Source organism: Pseudophryne corroboree, chromosome 10 (assembly GCF_028390025.1).
Source record: "Pseudophryne corroboree isolate aPseCor3 chromosome 10, aPseCor3.hap2, whole genome shotgun sequence".
Taxonomy (NCBI): domain Eukaryota; kingdom Metazoa; phylum Chordata; class Amphibia; order Anura; family Myobatrachidae; genus Pseudophryne; species Pseudophryne corroboree.
Genome location: NC_086453.1, coordinates 290,442,350 through 290,464,526, shown reverse-complemented (window position 1 = coordinate 290,464,526; position 22,177 = coordinate 290,442,350). Strand labels below are relative to the sequence as shown.

Sequence of the window (22,177 nt, the reverse complement as noted above, 5' to 3'; positions counted from 1 at the left end):
AAACCTCAGGTATTGCTGATGTGACACTGCTATAGGAATATGCAGGTAAGCATCCTGTATGTCCAGGGAGACCATGTAGTCCCCAGGTTCCAAGGCCAGAACTATAGAGCGAAGGGTTTCCATACGGAACTTGGAAACTTTCACAAACCTGTTCAATGCCTTGAGGTTGAGAATGGGCCGGGAGGACCCATTGGGTTTCGGGACCAGAAACAGCAGAGAATAGTACCCCCGGCCCCTCTGAGCAAGAGGCACCTGTACCACGATTCCTGTATCCAGGAGGGTCTGTACCACCGAATGTAGAGTGTTTGCCTTTGTCTGTCCAGCAAAATCGATGAGGGGGTCGGTTTTTGATGGCTATGGCGTAACCTCGAGTGACGACTTCCCGTACCCAGGCATCTGAAGTGGTCTTCAACCATTCCTGGGTATACCCTAGGAGGCGGCCCCCCACCCTGGGATCCCCCCCAGGGGGAGGCCCGCCCCATCATGCGGCAGGCTTATCGGTCTTGGAAGCTGGTTGACGGGCAGCCCAGGCTCTTTTGGGCTTCGGCTTACCAGGTTTGGAAGTGCGGGCCTGCTTGTTGTACGCCTGACCTTTTGCTTTACCTGAAGGACGAAAGGGGCGAAAGGAAGTACCTTTAGCCTTCGACACAGAAGGAGCGGTACTTGGCAGACAGCCAGTTTTGGCAGTAGCCAAGTCAGCCACTATCTTATTGAAGTCCTCCCCAAACAGAATATCTCCCTTGAAAGGGAGTACCTCCAGGGTTTTTCTAGAATCCAGATCCACAGACCAGGATCTCAGCCACAATATCCGGCGAGCCAGGACTGATGTAGTAGAGGCCTTGGCTGCTAGGATACTGGCATCAGAAGCCGCCTCTTTAATATAGTGAGAAACTGTGACAATATATGACAAGCATTGTCTAGCATGGTCAGAAGAGATTTCAGCTTCTAACTCTAGGGCCCATGCTTCAATAGCCTCTGCAGCCCATGTTGCTGCGGTATCCGGACTCCATGTCGACACCAATTTGGTCGACACACCTTAGGTCGACACCAATTTGGTCGACACACCTTAGGTCGACGTGGACAAAAGGTCGACCGGACCAAGGTCGACGTGGAACAAGGTCGACATGAGTTTTTCATGATTTTTTCTTTTTTTGAACCTTTTCATACTTAACGATCCACGTGGACTACGATTGGAACGGTAATCTGTGCCGAGCGAAGCGGTAGCGGAGCGAAGGCACCATGCCCGAAGCATGGCGAGTGAAGCGAGCCATGCGAGGGGACGTGGTGCACTAATTGGGGTTCCCGGTCACACTACGAAGAAAACGACACCAAAAAAACATAAAAAACTCATGTCGACCTTGTTCCTGTCGACCTTTTGTCCATGTCGACCTAAGGTGTGTCGACCAATTGGTGTCGACCTAAGGTGTGTCGACCTTTTTGTTGTCGACCCTGAGTCCCAGACCCGTTGCTGCAATAGTGGGCCTTTGTGCAGCACCTGTGAGGGTGTAAATCGCTTTTAGACAACCATCCACACGTTTATCCGTAGGCTCTTTTAGAGACTTGACGGTAGTGACAGGTAGAGCTGAGGAAACCACCATCCTAGCCACATGCGAATCCACTGGAGGAGGCGTTTCCCAATTTTTAGACAACTCTGGAGTGAGGGGATAGCGAGCCAGCATCTTCTTTTGAGGCACAAACTTCTTTCCCAGGTTTCCCCAGGGTTCCTGACGTATACCCACTAGGTGGTCAGAGTGAGATAAGACTTGTTTAACCACCTTCTGACGCTTGAACTTATCTGGTTTCTTAGGAGGGGCGGATGGCTTGGGATCATCCGTAATCTGTAAAATCAACTTAATAGCCTCCAAAAGATCAGGAACATCCACATGTGAACTACCCTCCCCCTCAGCAGTATCTGTGTCAGAATCTGTGGGGTCAGTGTAAGCGCCATCTTCATCAGACGAGGTGTCAGTGACAGCAAGTGGATTGTGAGGAGATAAGAGCTCGCTTAGAGGACCCCTTGGTCTTAGGCGAGCGAGGGTCAGACTTTTTAGTAGTCAAAGACTGGTTCAACTTCTTCAATTGAGCAGACAAATTATCCGCCCACGGCGGGTTAGCTGCAGGGACCACATACGGTTGCACCGGCATTGGGGGTCCCATAGGGGGTGTTAGTTTAGTAACTAGCGTATGTAGAAGCGTGGAGAAAGTAGCCCACGGTGGGTCATTATGCACCCCCGTTGCCACGGTCCCACTGGGGGGGCAAGGAGCCCCCAGAACCAGAGCCCATGGCTGCTATGGTCTCCTCATAGGGATCTGTGGCTTCAGCAACACCGGCAGTGTGTTCAGCCCCAGAACCGTTACCCTCAGAAGCAGACATGATAACTTGCAGTATCAGGTAACACAGTACAATTGTCAGCAGCACAATACCTCTTGCCCAAACCCCTGCGCAGTGTAGTCACCACAAGCAGGGATACAGGAGAGATATGGTGACTAAAATCACAGAGAAAAATACGTATATTAAAGTATATCTTGAGAAAATCCTATATAATTATAAAACCTGACGCACCAAGCCCTCTCAGGTTATAGAATATAGGGATAGCAAATTGAGTGAGAGACACGAAATGGAAACCACTCAGCAAGGTAATGCACACACATATAGTCACATACGCAGGAAGTGGGAGCGCGGATGGGCATACGCAGGATGTGGAAGCGCGGAGGGGCATACACAGGATATGGGAGCATGGATGGGCTTACACAGGATGTGGGAGCGTCGATGGGCATACACAGGATGTGGTCAAATGGACCAGTGATGGGGCAATTTTTTTTTTTTTAACTGGGCTATGGGTAGTTATGCAAATAAGCACTACTCACAAAAAATAGCCCTAATAATGATATAAAACCAATAAAAAAAGAAATTAAATAAATCGGTTGACTTAAATCTATTCAGTTTTCCATTTTTGGTCTGTAAAGACGTTCACCCATTTCTTGGACTTTAAGGTAAAAATGTCAGGTTATAGCTATAGGCCATAGTAGAGGCCAAGCACAATAAAGGTGAAACGTGCCAGGCTGATCGGTGCATTTGCTGGCAGGAAATCCACTGTTTCCCGATATAACACATAGGGGTATATTCAATTGAAGTCGAAAACTGCCGTCTGTCGAAAAGCCGTCAGTTTTCAACTTTTTTAGGTCGGAAGGGGTTCCAACCTATTCAATATTTTCGACAAGTTGAAAAATTCGACTTGTTGAAAAGCACGTGGGTCGGCAGTATAGCTGCCGATCCACGTGCTTGTGTCGAAAACGGGGCCAAAACCAACAGGTTTTGGCCCCCTTTTCGACCATCTCAGTCCGACATGAAAAGACCCAGAGGAGGAGAGGGGGGGGGGGGGAGAGAGCAGCAGGGAGAAGGGGGACAGCCGTTGGCAGCCAGAGGAGATCACCGCAGCACAGCGCTGCAGCTGGATGACACACAGCCGCGCCCCCACACACGGCAGCGTCCACCCGGCTCCAGCAAGCTTGCTGGAGCCGGGTGGACATTGGCGTCAGGTCGGGCAGCTGTGTGACATCCATCTGTAGCGCTACTGTAGCGCTGATCTCCTCTGGCTGCCAACGGCTGTCCCCCTTCTCCCCACAGCTCGCCCCCCCCCTCTCCTCCTCTGCGTCCCTCATCTCAGTTCGACTTGAAAAAGTCAAATTAAGATGAGATTTGAATAGGGGTTGTCGGATCCATTCCGACAAATACATGTCGGAATTGATCCAACTTTAATTGAATATACCCCAAAGTGTGACATACGAGGTGTACAATCTGCAGGGTCCCAGCTACACAGTGCAATGTAAGTACTTGCAAGTGATCAATCTTTTTATTGGACAATCTTTCACACAGAACTAGACCGGTGTAATACAATCAAATGACTTTGTTGGGAAAGGACGGTAGTCTGTGGAGCACATCATTATCAGGTCCCAAACCCCCCTGATTTTAAGAGACACAAACAGGGGTCTATGTACTAAGCCTTGGCGAGTGATAAAGTGGAGAGAAATAAAGTACCAACCAACCAGCTGCTGTCATGTTTCAAACACAGCCTGTAACAAGACAAGTACTTTATCTCTCTCCACTTTATGTATAGTACATCTGCCCCACAACGAGGAAGAAGACTAGTGCATCATTTTCATACTAATTTAGCCAAAACCATGCCTTGTAAATGATTGCTGCTTTAAAAACCCCCCCAAAACATCAGAGTTCGGAAACCCGCACCTCCAGCCAATTCCAATGGCATTACATCCCACCCATGGTTTGGGTTGTGACTTGTACTGTAGATGAAAAACCCCTGTGAGAAACACAAATGAACCCCCCATTCTCTTCTTACCTATGGTCTTGGATTTGCTATATCGCTTATTTTCTTCTTTCATCTCAAGCGCTGTGATCCACCGCGCCCTGTCACTCCTGTGCACAATGAAAGACAACTGTAAATACAAAGATGGCTACCCAGGCGGTAGATGCTAGAATCAAGTGGGCTAAGGGACCTTTTCTGTCTGGAGGAGGAGTCACAACACAAGGGGGAGGAGCAAGGCCAGCGGGATAGTTCCTCTACTATCCACGCTACCAACTATTACCTTTAGTAATTAGGTGGCGAGCGAAGCGGAGCGAGCCACCGAGCCCGAAGCGCGGCGAGCGAAGCGAGCCCGCGAGGGTACTTTTCGGGTACCCTGTTCGCCCGTAGCTCCTCCCCCTGGTGATGTGTCTCCTCCCCTAGATACGTCAGAAGGTCCCTTCTCCCACTCCGAAATAGAATCAACCCTACCCAGGCAGGAGCCAACGGTGCGTCACGTGCTATTGATTTTTTTTTTTGTACACAAATATTAACTTTATTTATAAGGTGCAATTTCACAAGCTTTATTACATTCATTAATACATGCATAATTGTGTAAGTGTTTTGCACACCTTCCAGTTAACGTTAAGAGTATCATTTTCCAAAAGTGTTTTAAAATCTTTAATGAAGACTTTAAAAACACTGGTGTGAAAAGCACTATAAAATTAATGAAAGAACCCCTTCAGAGGAGTTTGTGTAGAGGAGGCATAAGTTAGGGTAGAGGCACGGTGAAGGACAAGTTAAAGATTTTAGGATGGTGAAGGCCCGAAGGCTCATATTTTACACCCCCTCCACGCTCTCCAGGAACCACTTACAGGGCGTCGGCTGCCAGCACAATCTGCTCCTGACGCGCTTCGCTGATTTTCTTCATTGTGATTTGGAACAGAAACGGCCCTGTTGGACTGCGGTTACCAAGGGTCCCGGATTTAACAATGGGAGAAATCGGGCCCTCTCCATTCTCAATCTTATCGACGGCAAACTGATCTGTTTTCACGTAATCGGTCACCACATAGCTGTCCTCACTGGTGATTACAAAGGGAATAGAGAATGGCACAGTCAGTCGTACACAATCAGCAATGAAGCTCCTCAATTCCATACTGCCTGACGCCTCAGTGGTATCATTGCTTCCTAGGAATGGACTATCCCAATTTCTCACGAGTACACTTTGTGTAGACACCATGGATAACAATAATTCTGTCCAACTTGCTTTTTTTTTTTTTAGGGCTGTTCACTTTTTAATGGTTCCAATGTATAGATAGACAGTCATTAGGTCAACACCATATGGTTGACAGGGTTAAAAGGTCGACAGAGTCAAAAGGTTGACACGTATTCTTAACTTTTTTTTATTCTTTTACAACTTTTGCCTCATTTACTATCCATGTCACAAACTACCTTTAGTAACCTTGTGGCGAGTGAGCCAGCCACCGAGCCCGCAAGGGGACGCATTTCAACAAGTTTAGGTAAAAAATGTTTAAACACACAAAATGACACATTTTTTGTGTTGACCTTTTGACCCCGTCAACCATATGGGGTCAACCTAATAACTGTCTATCTTTTAACTGTCTAGCTTTTATACCACACCCACTTTTTTTACACCCAAAATCTTAAACGGATTTTCCAATATTTTAGATATTTGGGACCTAAATAAAGTATTGGGTGGATTTTATGATCACAGCAAAGCTGAAGTCACAGGTGAGTCCTGGTGTTTCATTATCAAACCTGCAAATGATGACAGCCCTGTGTATAGGCAATTTTCATGTACTATAGAATTTAACAATGGAGAAATAAAAAAATAAATAAAAAAAGGCATGCATTATTCTATTTCCTTATCTCAGATACCTTTTCTTTTTAGTAATTATGAGAACATCGTTGAAAAGAAAGACATAGCATAAAGGTCTTCCAAAGCCTTTTCGGAAAATTCCGGATTCTTCCACAAGCGTGAGTTCTCCACGTTTCAGGAGCCAGCGGGAGGCAGAGATCAGAGGGAAGGGCTATGGGAAGAGAACAAGAAACGTCAGCAATGGCATTCGTGTGCTGGGAGACCCATTGCAGTAGTCTAGGCGTGAGGATACAAATGCATGTATGGGTGTAGGCAGATCTTCTGAGGGAGTCAAGGGCTTAGTTCTGGCTGTGGTCCTCAAATGTAAGAATGATGATGTCATGGCTGACACCTAGGGGGAGATGTATCAAGCATTCTAAAGAGAATTAAGAATTAAGGTTCAAAAAGGGTTGAGAATATATCAAGGATATAAAAAGGGGCAGACTAGATGGGCCAAGTGGTTCTTATCTGCCGTCAAATTCTAGGTTTCTATGAGTGGACAAGTAAAGCAGTTGGCCATACTAACCAATCAGCTTCTATGTATCATTTTACAGATTGTACTTTATAAATGCTATCTAGAAACGGACTGGTTGGTATAGGCAAGTTCTCCACTCTTTAGGAGGTATGATACATCTATGCCCTGATGTCTAAGGGTGAGATGTACTAAGCTGTGGAGAGTGATAAAGTGGAGAGAGATAACGTATGAGCCAATCATCTCCTAACTGCCATGTTACAGGCTGTGTTTGAAAAACGACATGTAATTCTGAATCCCAAAGTGTAAGTCCAGTTGGTTGGCAAGTTCCTATCATGAGAACCTCTGCTTTATCAGGATTCAGTTTCAGCCAGCTGGCACTTATCCACTCCTGGAGCTCAGCTAGACAGCCATTAAGGATTGGTATTAGGTTTTCAGTTCCCAGAGCAAAGGACAGCTACAGTCAGGGCTACAGACAGCTTAGCAGGGCCCCCGGAACTGTGAGGGGAGCGTGGCCAACTTGGAAAGGTGTGTTCAAGCCCCCCAAAAATGTTAAAAACAGACTGTGTGCCGGTTGGTGGTCAGCCATGGGTGAATGGGGGGTGGTGGGGTGTCCAGTGCGACTGCCCTCCCTCCGCTGCCGCACATCATGGAAAGAGAGCGAGGACTGACTGCTGCAGCGTATTCTGGGCTTGGGAAAGAGGCTGCTGCAGCAGTCACTTCTTTCTCCCTGTCTGTAGCACCGCGGCGCTTCCCGTTACGGGAGTTGAGTGTAGAGGACGGACCTCTGCCGAGTCCCTCCAACAGGCCCGGGCAAAGTATACCAGCCCCCCTCATACACCGGGTACAGGTGTGTCATCTACATTGCCGTTGTAGACCACGCCATGACGTCTGATTATTTCTCCTAGTGGGAGCATGTACAGTATACTGCAAATATAGGGCCCATTTATCAACTAGTGGTAAAACTTGTTGGAAATGCGAAAACTTGTTGCATATGATAAATGGTGCTCCAGCCAATCAGCACTGGTGGTGAGGAGTATACTCTTGATGACACTCTCTGATCTACTGGTGACAAACTGCAGGCTACATATGAAAAAGGCTACTTATTAAATAGGCAGGCTTTACATGGTATTGCGCTGTGTGATAAAGGTGACTATTTAGTAAGCCTTGGATGGAGATAAAGTGGACGGAGATAAAGTATTTTATCACCATCCTCTTTATCTCCATCCATGGCTTAGTAAATAGACCCCATTGTTACATGTCCCCAGCTTGGCTGGATGATGGTTGGTGACAACCGCCAATTGGTCTAGACCTTACTGGGGCAGACCTGAAGATGTAGAGGTGTTAAATTTGCGACCTGCATTCCCATTATATTAAATATTTCAAATGTAACTCTAATGTGCGTAAATCGACTTAAACCTTTTAAACAAAGGATGGTCAGGGCAGCACTAGTAGATCTGTGAGTAATGGGTGTAATAGTGGAAAACGAGGCACCTACTACAGCAGAAAATAAAATGTTTAATTAGAGCCATCAACGCTGGGCATGTGGGAGACCCGTTAATTTCTTCTGTGTCTTCCTTGGTTTAAGAAATAAAGTAAAAACAGAAACAAATCTATAGGGGAGTCCCAGGGATTATTCAGAGTTGTCAGCAAACCAAAAAAGCAATTGGATAAAACCATGTGCACTGCAGGTGGGGCAGATGTAATATGTGCAGAGAGTTAGATTTGGGTGGGTTATATTGTTTCTGCGCAGGGTAAATACTGGCTGCTTTATTTTTACACTGCAATTTAGATTTCAGTTTGAACACACCTCACCCAAATCTAACTCTCTCAGCACATGTTATACAGTATCTGCCCCACAACATGGTTCTGTCCATTAGTGTGCTTTTTTGGTTTACTCTGAATAACCCCCTATATGCTGTAAAATGGAGTATTAAACAGATCACCCTTATACCAGTTACTAGAAGAATGGATTACCTTGATTTTCCCAAACTCGAGCTGCGTCTGTAAGGTGTACATCTGCTCGGTTCTTTCCATCTTCCGTGCTCCCTCATTGCACTGTTTTACCAACTGATAATGGAAGAAGTGCAGAGAGAAAACATAGGGAGATTTATGGTAGACTTACCATGGTTAAATCTTTCTGCGATGCACACTGGGTTCCACAGGGAATACATCGGGGGTATAGAGATGGATCTTGATCCAGAGGCACCAACAGGCTAAAGCTTTAGACTGTCCCAGGATGCATTGCGGGGCCTCCTCTATATAACCCCGCCTCCAGGCATTGCGAGCTCAGTTTTGTTAACCAATCCAATGCAGAAGCAGGTAAGAGAGAAGGTAGATGTTAGTCACATAGAACCACGTTCTCACGACAGGAGAAGGGACTAGCGGCTAATGCCATACAAACCCAAAGAAGCTAAGTGCGTCAGGGTGTGCGCCCTGTGGAACCCAATGTACCTCACAGAAAGAGATTTAAACATGGTAAGTCTACCATAAATCTCCTTTTCTGCAGCGAGGTACACTGTAACATAGTAACATAGTATTTGAGGTTGAATAGAGGCAAATTGCCCATCGTGTTCAACCTGTTTTAAGTTGTGATGATTCTACATACTTGCTGAATAATGTTTTATGACTAGTTAGCTACTATAACTCATGTTACCCCCGGATTAACCACATTGATATTTTAAGTATTATAACCTTGGATAGCTTTTTCATTCAGAAATTTATCCATTCCTTTTTTAAATCCAATTACAGAGTCCACCATTACCACATTCCCTGGCAGGGAATTCCACATCTTGATTGCCCTAACAGTGAAGAACCCTTTCCTCCGTTGCGTTCGGAACTTTCTCTCCTCCAGTCGCAACGAGTGCCCACGTGTCCTAAACTGTGTTCTTTTAATAAATAATTCCTCTGATAACTCTTTGTGATGTCCCTTTACATATTTGAAGATATTAATAATATCTCCTCTTAGGCGCCTCTTTTCTAGTGTATACATATTCAGCCTAGTAAGTCTTTCCTTATAGTCCAGTCTTTCTAGGCCTTTAATCAATTTAGTAGCTCGCCTTTGAACACTTTCGAGCTCACTGATGTCTTTTTTATACAATGGTGCCCAAAACTGAACATAATATTCCAGGTGTGGACGTACCAATGCCTTATACAGCGGCATGATTACATCTGAGTCCCTTGTCTCAATTCCCCTTTTTATGCACGCTAGCACCTTACTTGCCTTCTTTACTGCGTTTTGACACTGTGTATGGTTATTAATTGAACTATTGAAAATCAAATAAAGGGGTCATGCTAGTTGTGAACTAAGCTCCATAAGAACCCTTGGGTGAAGTCCATCAGGACCAGGTGATTTATTAATCATAATTTTGCTTAATCTCTCCCGGACTACATCTACATCAAGTATCTAACCATGAATCATTACTGTCACAATTGTTATGCTCTACTCCCACCATCAGTTCTTCACTGGTGAATACTGATTAAAAGAATTTGTTCAGTATTTCCACTTTTATTTCGTCATCATTTATCAATTCTCCTAATTCATCTTTTAATGGACCTATATTCTCCTTTTTTAATCTTAAACCGTTTATGTATTTAAAAAACTTTTTAGGATTGGTTTTACTCTCTATAGCGATTTGCTTTTCATTTTCCATTTTAGCTGCTCTTATTGCTTTTTTACATTTCTTATTACACTCCTTGTAATACTTGAAAGACTCATCCTTTCCATTAGATTTAAATGCTTTGCAAGCCCGCTTTTTTTTTAAATCCATTTCTGCCTTAAACTTCTTGTTAAGCCACATCGGTTTGAGTTTAATACTCCTGCATTTACTGGCCATGGGAATAAAGTTATGAATATTGATATCCAGCAAACCTTTTAAAACATCCCACATTTCCGAAGTGTTCTTGTTATTAAACAGAACCTCCTACTCTATGTCGTTAAGTGCTCATCTAAGCATACTGAATTTAACCTTCCTAAAGTTAAAAGTTGTGGTGGAACCCCTGTAGCTAGGTTTCCTGAAACTGATGTTGAATATGATCATATAGTGATCACTGTTACCCAAAGTCTCCCCAACTTTAGTGTTTGATATAATGTCTACATTATTAGTAATTACTAGATCCAGGGTAATTTTACCCATAGTTGGGTCCTCGACTAATTGAGACAAGTAGTGATCCCTAAACATATTTAAGAACCTGCTGCCCCTCGCTTTAGCACATGAATCGTTACTCCAGTTTATATCCGGGTAATCCACATGGAATACATCAGGGATGTCCTAAAGCAGTTCCTCAAGGGAGGAGACGCACCTTTGCGGGTATGATAACCCAGCGTCCAAAGGAAGCATCCTGGGAGCCAGAAGTATCAAAGGCATAGAACCTAATGAACGTGTTCACGGAGGACCACGTAGCCGCCTTGCACAATTGTTCAGCGGACGCGCCACGGTGGGCCACCCAAGAAGGTCCAACAGACAGAGAATGGGCCTGAATAGCAGCAGGATAGCTTGCGCATAAGCTTGTGCAATCACCATTCTAAACCATCTGGCCAAGGTATGCTTATTCGCAGGCCAGCCACATTTGTGGAAATTAAATAGTACAAAAAGGGCATCTGACCTCCTAATATCAGGATTTTGGTACTTACCGATAAATCCCTTTCTCCGGTGCACTGCGGACAGTCCCGCTCCGGGTCTCGAAGTCAGTGACACTTTTCCCCCCCAGAGACACGACCGCACTCCTTGGGTCTGGCCGGCGGCAGACGCCTGTCTACACGGGCGCCTTCCGCAGCCACAGACCGAGTCAGAGAGCGGCGAGTCCAAAGCCAAAAATTACCTATCTCCTGCAACTCATCCCTCCCGCATAGCCACCTGGGGTACCCCTTCATTTGCTAGCACCGTCAGAAGATCACCTCACCCCCCCTGCCTCTCAAGACAGGATCAAGCTGCTGCAACAGACTTTTTGACCGTGACCCCCGTATATTACTGAACGAGCTCCTCTGGGACTGTGTTGTATATACCCCTCCACACATTGTGGTAGTAGTTTGAGCACAATTAAACGAGGTGGGACGCCACACTCTATTGTACTGGACTGCGGACCAAAGTATACATATGTATAGATTTCTTTCATATGCATATATATATATATATATATACACTCTTTCATTAATGTATTAATTTCCTATTTTTTCACATCTTTTTCCACTTATTCTCTCTTTCTGTCATTTTGTTTTAGAATAAATACACTTATTCTTCATATATACAGCGTATACTTGTCATTTAGTATTACAACCATTACCACCACATATTCAGGCGCAATTGTGTACCCTTATGTTATAACTCTCATAAATTTGTTCAGTGATTTGAGTATAGGCCGGAAAGACCCATTGGGTTTCGGGACTAGAAACAGGGTCGAGTAGTATCCTCCGCCTCTCTGGGACAGAGGAACTGGCACTACCACTCCTGTATCCCGACTTTGCTTTCCCTTGAGGTCGAAAGGAACGAAAAGTGGTACTCTTTTCCTTCTGTACATAAGGATTAGTGTTCGTGAGAAATGCAGTCTTAGCAGCCGCTAAGTCAGTTACAATCTTATACAGATCCTTTTTGGAGTCCAGGTCCACCTTCCAAGACCTCAACCACAGAATTCGGTGAGCCATGATGGACGTAGTCAACGCCTTGGCCGCCATTACACTTGCCTCACTGCCTCAGCGGACGCCTCCTGAATATATTGGGAGGCAGTGGTAATATGAGACAGATATTGTCTGGCAGTGTCAGATATATCCTGGGGCAGCTCTTCCTCTATTGCCTGAACCCATAGTGGGTCTATGTACAGCACCTGTAAGGGAGTAGATAGACTTCAGGCATCCTTCGACGCACTTATCTGTCGGTTCCTTCAGTGAGGTGACAGTGGTGACAGGTAGAGTAGATGACACGACAAGATGGCTGACATGGGAATCCACCAGTGGTGGCATTTCCCACTTGTTACACAACTCAGCGGAGATAGGATAACGAGCTAGCATCTTTTTAGCCCATGAGAATTTATTTCCTGGAGAAGACCAGGGTTCCTGACGTATGTCTACCAAATGGTCAGAATGCGATGACTACTTTAGCTACCTTCTGACGTTTAAATTTATCAGGTTTCTTAGACGCAGTAGTGGGATCTACATCATCATCGATTTGTAGAATCAGCTTAATAGCCTCCACTCGGTCAGGGACATCAACTTGCATTGTAGTTTCCTCGTCAGAAGCAACTGTATCAGTGTCTGACGGATCAGTATACTCCCCATCCTCCTCAGAAGTATCATCTGAGGTGTTAGTGGATTGTGAGGAGGAGGCTGCCTGCTTAGATGACCCCTTGACCGCAGAGGGACGGTTTTTGTCTAACCAAAGACTGGTTCAATAGTTGTATCTGGGTAGACAGAGTATCCGCCCAGGGCAGATTTACCATAGAGACAATATGTGGTTGCAATGGCACAAGAGGTCCCATAGGGGGCGTAAGGCGTGTCACAAGCGTATTAAGCATATTTGAGAACGCCACCCAAGGTGGCTCCTGATTGGCTACAGGAGCAGCGGGCTGACTGGGAGATGTATGGCACATATTACACAGACCATCCTTTAAAACTTCCTCCTCAGGCAAATCCTTGGTGCATGCGCTGCATGATGCAGGAACGTCCACGTATTTCCCGCCCTTTGTGGTAGACATTATAGTGAATGTAACCTTAGAGCATAATAGTACGATATAGCCAGACAAATACAATACCTGCAAATAAATCCCCTATTTATGTGGCAGAAAATGCAAAACACAAGCAGAGAATAAATGCGGTATGAGGCGACTGAAATACACAGTAAAATACACTTAACTGTAAATACTGCGCAGCACTATATAATAGACCCTGATGCACCTAGTCCCCTAGGGCAGGCATGTCCAAACTGCGGCCCTCCAGCTGTTGAGAAACTACACTTCCCAGCATGCCCTGACACAGCTTTAGCATTCTCTGACAGCAAAACTGTGTCAGGGCATGCTGGGATATGTAGTTTCACAACAGCTGGATGGACGCAGTTTGGACATGCCTGCCCTAGGGTACACAGTACAGTGATATCTATAGCTTGTGATATACTGAAAGTGAAATCCACACAGCAGATACAGGAACACACAGTCACAGTTAAGGGGGGTACTCACGGAGCGATATTCTAAGCAATCTGCATGATTCTAAGCAATCAGCATGATCGCTCCGTATGTAGCCCCATCGGCGATAGCGATGCGCGGCCCCGCACATCACTATCGCTGCTGCTAGATTGGCCTGCATGCAGGCCAATCTAGCGGGTCACTCACTTCACCTGCTGGGTGAAATGAGCGGCCCCCCGTCTCCCCCCGCACGCTCAGCACAGATCGCGCTGTGCTGAGCGGCAGGAGAGATGTGTGCTGAGCGGTTCGCTCAGCACACATCTCTCCTGCATCTGCCCGTGGGTACTGGGCTTAACAATGCAGATTTGTTTTAGTCAGACAATAAAACTGCACTGGACTAGTGTGTGTGTATATATATACATATACACACACACACACACACACACACACATATATATGAGAACAGGTAGTATGAGCGCAAACAACAAGGTAAAAGCTTTTTTTAGATATATATATATATATATATATATATTAAATGTCCCGTGGAACTACAAGTCCAAAAATGGACAAGGAGCAATGTTCCTCAAACTCACTGACAGCCAATATTATTTGGTAGAAGAAACTTGTCAGTGCGCACTTCTGGGACTTCCAGCTGTCGCTTCCCCAATGTTACCCGATCCCGAACGGGTGGTAGTCCTGTCAAGAAATTGAAGAAGCAGGGAGCGCCAATAGTGCATTAAAAGAGTACAACAATTTTATTTAAAAAGTCCAAATCGGTGACAAGTATGAACCCGTACCATAAAAGGCGGTCAAACCACCGCTCGTATAATCAGCATATAATTTACCCCACTGTGCAAACCAACATTCTCAGTTCCAAATACAAACGTCAGACCACACCCATACGCGATTCGTCATTCGACTTTGTCAGTAGGCTTGGTCTTTATTATTCATAGCAATTGTGTCAATCCTTAAAGTTGGGTGTTAGTTCTTACGTAAGTCCAAATCACCGATTTGGACTTTTTAAATAAAATTGTTGTACTCTTTTAATGCACTATTGGCGCTCCCTGCTTCTTCAATTTCTTGACATATATATATATATATATATATATATATATATATATATATATATATATAATAAATAAATAAAACAAGGCGCGGTTTGAGACCGGATGTATATATCAGAGTACTCGTACAATATAATCTGGTAGATGTACACTTGTTCTTAACTAACGCTGTCTTAAAGTGACATGTAGAATACTTAAGTGTCTGTAGAATCTCAGCGCTGATAAAATCAGGCGGATTTACAGAGGAGACCTTGCCTTGCAGTCCCGATGACTAGTCACAGCTACTATAAGATGGCGCCCAAAGTCTCAGTCAGGGAGTGAGGGAGAGTGTGAGGCAGCTCCAGGGTGGGAACACCAGCAGTAGATGGCGCCCGGAGCTGGGGGAGGGGCTACAGGTCAAGCTGTGCATCCTGGGACAGTCGAAAGCTTTAGCCTGTTGGTGCCTCTGAATCAAGATCCATCTCTACACCCCCGATGTATTCCCTGTGGAACACACTGTACCCTGCTGCAGAAAGAAAGATAATGTTAATGTACCAAACGTATTATTTCACCACAATGCAGCAATGTCACATGTGTACATGTATAGGCCATGCAGTCCCTACAGACATCTCTTCTATCTGGCAGGTCACAAGTGACTGGTCACAGGAGAGTTACTGTACACGGCTAGCACTGTGTAACGCCAACAAAGTAATTCTCCTCGTTAGAGTAATAACTGGATATAGGAGGACAGCACCCACCTTACTGATGGCTTTCAGTGCTCGAGTACTCGCTTCATACTCTGGGGAGTAAGCATCCGTTTTCTGGCAAATAGTCTGGAAAGGCACACACGATTATTATACTGTATTTAGTCTGTCGCTCACTGTCACTGAAATGACTGTAAAATAAAATATATTCACAGACGTAACAGCATGGAAAAGACACATAATGCAGCAAGCATGTCAGCAATGACTATATAGCATACCTGCCTATGGACCTGCATCAGAGATGGACAGTAATGCATTCGCAGCTGCGATCCTGGCTGCAACTGATGGTCAAAAATATGTAGCCGTCTGGATATGTACTGAGACGCCCACCGGCGGCCTCGCAGATCCAAGCAACTGCGTACAGACAAGCAGCGGCAGTCGCAGATAATGGGCTTAGAGGGACATTTACTAAGCAGTGATAAGAGCAGAGAAGTGAGCCAGTGGAGAAGTGCCCATGGCAGCCAATCAGCACTGAAGTAACATCTATAATTTCCAATTAATAATAAAAAATACAATATATAATAAGATTTTACTCACCGGTAAATCTATTTCTCGTAGTCCGTAGTGGATGCTGGGACTCCGTAAGGACCATGGGGAATAGCGGCTCCGCAGGAGACTGGGCACAAACTAAAGAAAGCTTTAGGACTAACTGGTGTGCACTGGCTCCTCCCACTATAACCCTCCTCCAGACCTCAGTTAGGATACTGTGCCCGGAAGAGCTGACACAATAAGGAAGGATTTTGAATCCCGGGTAAGACTCATACCAGCCACACCAATCACACCGTATAACTCGTGATACTATACCCAGTTAACAGTATGAACAATAACTGAGCCTCTCAACAGATGGCTCAACAATAACCCTTTTAGTTAAACAATAACTATATACAAGCATTGCAGACAATCCGCACTTGGGATGGGCGCCCAGCATCCACTACGGACTACGAGAAATAGATTTACCGGTGAGTAAAATCTTATTTTCTCTGACGTCCTAAGTGGATGCTGGGACTCCGTAAGGACCATGGGGATTATACCAAAGCTCCCAAACGGGCGGGAGAGTGCAGATGACTCTGCAGCACCGAATGAGCGAACTCTCGGTCCTCCTCAGCCAGGGTGTCAAACTTGTAGAATCTTGCAAACGTATTTGACCCCGACCAAGTAGCTGCTCGGCAAAGTTGCAAAGCCGAGACCCCTCGGGCAGCCGCCCAAGAAGAACCCACCTTCCTCGTGGAATGGGCTTTCACAGATTTAGGATGCGGCAGTCCAGCCGCAGAATGCGCCAGCTGAATTGTGCTACATATCCAGCGAGCAATAGTCTGCTTTGAAGCAAGAGCACCCAGCTTGTTGGGTGCATACAGGATTAATAGCGAGTCAGTTTTCCTGACTCCAGCCATCCTGCAAACATACATTTTCAAGGCCCTGACTACGTCCAGTAACTTGGAGTCCTCCAAGTCCCTAGTAGCCGCAGGCACCACAATAGGTTGGTTCACGTGAAAAGCAGATACCACTTTAGGGAGAAACTGGGGACGAGTCCTCAATTCTGCCCTATCCATATGGAAAATCAGATAAAGGCTTTTACATAACAAAGCCGCCAATTCTGACACACGCCTGGCCGAAGCCAAAGCCAACAGCATGACCACTTTCCACGTGAGATATTTCAAATCCACGGTCTTAAGTGGCTCGAACCAATGTGACTTTAGGAAACTCAACACCACGTTGAGACCCCAAGGTGCCACTGGGGGCACAAAAGGGGGCTGAATATGCAGCACTCCCTTAACAAAAGTCTGAACTTCAGGCAGTGAAGCCAGTTCTTTCTGGAAGAAAATCGACAGAGCCGAAATTTGGACCTTAATGGAACCCAATTTTAGACCCATAGTCACCCCTGACTGTAGGAAGTGCAGGAATCGACCCAGCTGAAATTCCTCCGTTGGGGCCTTCCTGGCCTCACACCAAGCAACATATTTCCGCCATATGCGGTGATAATGTTTTGCTGTAACATCCTTCCTAGCTTTAATCAGCGTAGGAATGACTTCCTCCGGAATGCCCTTTTCCTTTAGGATCCGGTGTTCAACCGCCATGCCGTCAAACGCAGCCGCGGTAAGTCTTGGAACAGACAGGCTCCTGCTGCAGCAGGTCCTGTCTGAGCGGCAGAGGCCATGGGTCCTCTGATACCATCTCTTGAAGTTCTGGGTACCAAGCCCTTCTTGGCCAATCCGGAACCACGAGTATAGTTCTTACTCCTCCCCTTCGTATTATTCTCAGTACCTTGGGTATGAGAGGCAGAGGAGGGAACATATAAACCGACTGGTACACCCACGGTGTCACTAGAGCGTCCACAGCTATCGCCTGAGGGTCTCTTGACCTGGCGCAATATCTTTTTAGCTTTTTGTTGAGGCGGGACGCCATCATGTCCACCTGTGGCCTTTCCCAACGATTTACAATCATTTGGAAGACTTCTGGATGAAGTCCCCACTCTCCCGGGTGGAGGTCGTGCCTGCTGAGGAAGTCTGCTTCCCAGTTGTCCACTCCCGGAATGAACACTGCTGACAGTGCTAACACGTGATTTTCCGCCCAACGGAGAATCCTTGTGGCTTCTGCCATCGCCATCCTGCTTCTCGTGCCGCCCTGTCGGTTTACATGGGCGACCGCCGTGATGTTGTCTGACTGAATCAGTACTGGCTGGTTTTGATGCAGGGGTCTTGCTTGACTTAGGGCATTGTAAATGGCCCTTAGTTCCAGAATATTTATGTGTAGGGAAGTCTCCTGACTTGACCACAGCCCTTGGAAGTTTCTTCCCTGTGTGACTGCCCCCCAGCCTCGAAGGCTGGCATCCGTGGTCACCAGGACCCAGTCCTGTATACCGAATCTGCGGCCCTCTAGAAGATGAGCACTCTGCAGCCACCACAGCAGAGACACCCTGGTCCTTGGAGACAGGGTTATCAACCGATGCATCTGAAGATGCGATCCGGACCACTTGTCCAACAGGTCCCACTGAAAAGTTCTTGCATGGAACCTGCCGAATGGAATTGCTTCGTAAGAATCTACCATCTTTCCCAGGACTCGCGTGCAGTGATGCACCGACACCTGTCTTGGTTTCAGGAGGCCTCTGACTAGAGATGACAGCTCCTTGGCTTTCTCCTCCGGGAGAAACACTTTTTTCTGGTCTGTGTCCAGAACCATCCCCAGGAACAGTAGATGTGTCGTAGGGACCAGCTGTGACTTTGGAATATTGAGAATCCAACCGTGCTGTTGTAGCACCTCCTGAGATAGTGCTACCCCGACCAACAACTGCTCCCTGGACCTCGCCCTTATCAGGAGATCGTCCAAGTACGGGATAATTAAAACTCCCTTTTTTCGAAGGAGTATCATAATTTCGGCCATTACCTTGGTAAATACCCTCGGTGCCGTGGACAGACCGAACGGCAACGTCTGGAATTGGTAATGACAATCCTGTACCACAAATCTGAGGTACTCCTGGTGAGGATGGTAAATGGGGACATGCAGGTAAGCATCCTTGATGTCCAGTGATACCATGTAATCCCCCTCTTCCAGGCTTGCAATAACCACCCTCAGCGATTCCATCTTGAACTTGAATTTTTTTATTTATGTGTTCAAGGATTTCAAATTTAAAATGGGTCTCACCGAACCGTCCGGTTTCGGTACCACAAACATTGTGGAATAGTAACCCCGTCCTTGTTGAAGGAGGGGCACCTTGACAATCACCTGCTGGGAATACAGCTTGTGTATTGCCTCTAACACTGCCTCCCTGCCTGAGGGAGTTGTTGGCAAGGCAGATTTGAAGAAACGGCGGGGGGGAGACGTCTCGAATTCCAGCTTGTACCCCTGAGATACTACTTGAAGGATCCAGGGATCCACCTGTGAGCGAGCCCACTGATAGCTGAAGTTTTTGAGACGGGCCCCCACCGTACCTGACTCCGCCTGTGGAGCCCCAGCGTCATGCGGTGGACTTGGCGGAAGCGGGGGAGGACTTTTGCTCTTGGGAACTGGCTGTATGTTGCAGCTTTTTCCCCCTACCTCTGCCTTTGGGCAGAAAGGACGCGCCTTTAACCCGCTTGCCCTTATGGGGCCGAAAGGACTGTACCTGATAATACGGTGCTTTCTTTGGTTGTGAGGGAACCTGGGGTAAAAATGCTGACTTCCCAGCTGTTGCTGTGGAAACGAGGTCCGAGAGACCATCCCCGAACAACTCCTTACCCTTATAAGGCAAAACTTCCATGTGCCTTTTTGAATCTGCATCACCTGTCCACTGCCGAGTCCATAAACCCCTCCTGGTAGAAATGGACATTGCACTAATTTTAGATGCCAGCCGGCAAATATCCCTCTGTGCATCTCTCATGTACAAGACTGCGTCTTTTATATGCTCTATGGTTAGCAATATAGTGTTCCTGTCTAGGGTATCAATATTTTCCGACAGGGAGTCTGACCACGCAGCTGCAGCACTGCACATCCATGCTGAAGCAATAGCTGGTCTCCGTATAATACCAGTGTGTGTATATACAGACTTCAGGATCGCCTCCTGCTTCCTATCAGCAGGCTCCTTTAGGGCGGCCGTATCCGGAGACGGTAGTGCCACCTTTTTTGACAAGCGTGTGAGCGCTTTATCTACCCTAGGGGGTGTTTCCCAACGTGACCTATCCTCTGGCGGGAAAGGGTACGTCATTAGTAACCTTTTAGAAATTACCAATTTCTTATCGGGTGAAGCCCACGCTTCTTCACACACTTCGTTTAATTCCTCAGATGAGGGAAAAACTACTGGTAGTTTTTTCTCCCCAAACATAATACCCTTTTTTTGTGGTACCCGGGGTAATATCAGTAATGTGCAACTCATTTTTCATTGCCTCAATCATGTAACGTGTGGCCCTATTGGAAGTTACATTTGTCTCATTGTCGTCGACACTGGAGTCAGTATCCGTGTCGACATCTGTGTCTGCCATCTGAGGTAGCGGGCGTTTTAGAGCCCCTGATGGCCTTTGAGACGCCTGGGCAGGCACAGGCTGAGAGGCCGGCTGTCCCATGTAGTCAAACCTTTTATGTAAGGAGTTGACACTTTCACGTAATTCCTTCCATAAGTCCATCCACTCAGGTGTCGACCCCGCAGGGGGTGACCACATTTACCGGCATCTGCTCCGCCTCCACATAAGCCTCCTCATCATACATGTCGACCATGCCGTACCCAAACACCGCACACACATGGGGAATGCTCTGACAGAGGACAGGACCCCACAAAGCCCTTTGGGGAGACAGAGAGAGAGTATGCCAGCACACACCAGAGCGCTATATAACACAGGGATCCCACTATAATGAGTGTTTTTTCCCTTATAGCTGCTTATATTATATATACTGCGCCTAAATTTAGTGCCCCCCCCTCTCTTTTTTACCCTTCTGTAGTCAGGACTGCAGGGGAGAGCCAGGGAGCGATCCTTCCAGCGGAGCTGTGAGGGAAAAATGGCGCCAGTGTGCTGAGGGAGATAGCCCCGCCCCTTTTTTCGTGTGACTTCTCCCGCTTTTTCTGGAAATCTGGCAGGGGTATTTTTACACCTATATAGCCTTCCTCACTATATATGGTGTAGATTTGCCAGCCAAGGTGTATAATATTGCCCTCAGAACGCCCCCCCTACCCCCAGCGCCCTGCACCCATCAGTGACCGGAGTGTGAGGTGTGCATGAGGAGTCTTCTGCCGCCGATTTTCCGGACCACCTTCTTGCTTCTGGCTCTGTAAGGGGGACGGCGCCGCGGCTCCGGGACCGGACGATCGAGGTCGGGCCCTGTGTTCGATCCCTCTGGAGCTAATGGTGTCCAGTAGCCTAAGAAGCCCAAGCTAGCTGCAAGCAGGTAGGTTCGCTTCTTCTCCCCTTAGTCCCTCGTAGCAGTGAGTCTGTTGCCAGCAGATCTCACTGAAAATAAAAAAACTAAATTTATACTTTCTTTTCTAGGAGCTCAGGAGAGCCCCTAGTGTGCATCCAGCTCAGCCGGGCACAAAAATCTAACTGAGGTCTGGAGGAGGGTCATAGTGGGAGGAGCCAGTGCACACCAGTTAGTCCTAAAGCTTTCTTTAGTTTGTGCCCAGTCTCCTGCGGAGCCGCTATTCCCCATGGTCCTTATGGAGTCCCAGCATCCACTTAGGACGTCAGAGAAATATAGAATTATACAGAGCTGCTGATTGGTTGATGGGGCAACTTCTCCACTGGCTCACTTCTCCGCTGTTATAACTGCTTAGTAAATGTCCCCCTTAGTGTCCCCCTTAGTTAGTAATCCTGTAGTCGCACAGAACGGCTACTGGAAATGACACGCTGGCGCCAGGTTTTCTGTGTACAGGAACGCAGTTGCAGGCTGAGACTCGCCCCGAAATCACGTCTGCGTTTTACCAACAGTCCGTTACACTCCCCCCCGCCCCCCCCCCCCCCCCAAACGATCACTGACTGCCAATCACTCTGCAAATAAATCCTCACGGCGAGTCGCACTGATAAGCTACCTGGGCGTATGTGCATCGTGACTATGGCACATGGGGCGTCGGCTGGAAATCGCTCTACTCCGTAAATACCGGCATTGCGTACAACTCTGAATCACACCCTATGCAACATTTTATGATG

At 46.7% G+C, this 22,177-nt stretch overlaps 1 protein-coding gene across 4 annotated transcripts in view; it reads right to left on the bottom strand.

Annotated features, from left to right (window-relative positions):
* Positions 1-22,177, bottom strand: part of ARHGEF16 (Rho guanine nucleotide exchange factor 16) — a 207,985-nt gene that overhangs the window by 10,153 nt on the left and 175,655 nt on the right. For all 4 annotated transcript variants that reach the window (XM_063943347.1, XM_063943350.1, XM_063943349.1 and 1 more), the window contains 5 exons: positions 15,564-15,638; positions 8,630-8,722; positions 6,201-6,352; positions 5,177-5,383; positions 4,359-4,435 (listed from right to left, as the gene is read on the bottom strand). In XM_063943347.1, the coding sequence (XP_063799417.1) occupies positions 4,359-4,435; positions 5,177-5,383; positions 6,201-6,352; positions 8,630-8,722; positions 15,564-15,638 (604 nt within the window). The remainder of the gene's footprint in view (positions 1-4,358; positions 4,436-5,176; positions 5,384-6,200; positions 6,353-8,629; positions 8,723-15,563; positions 15,639-22,177) is intronic.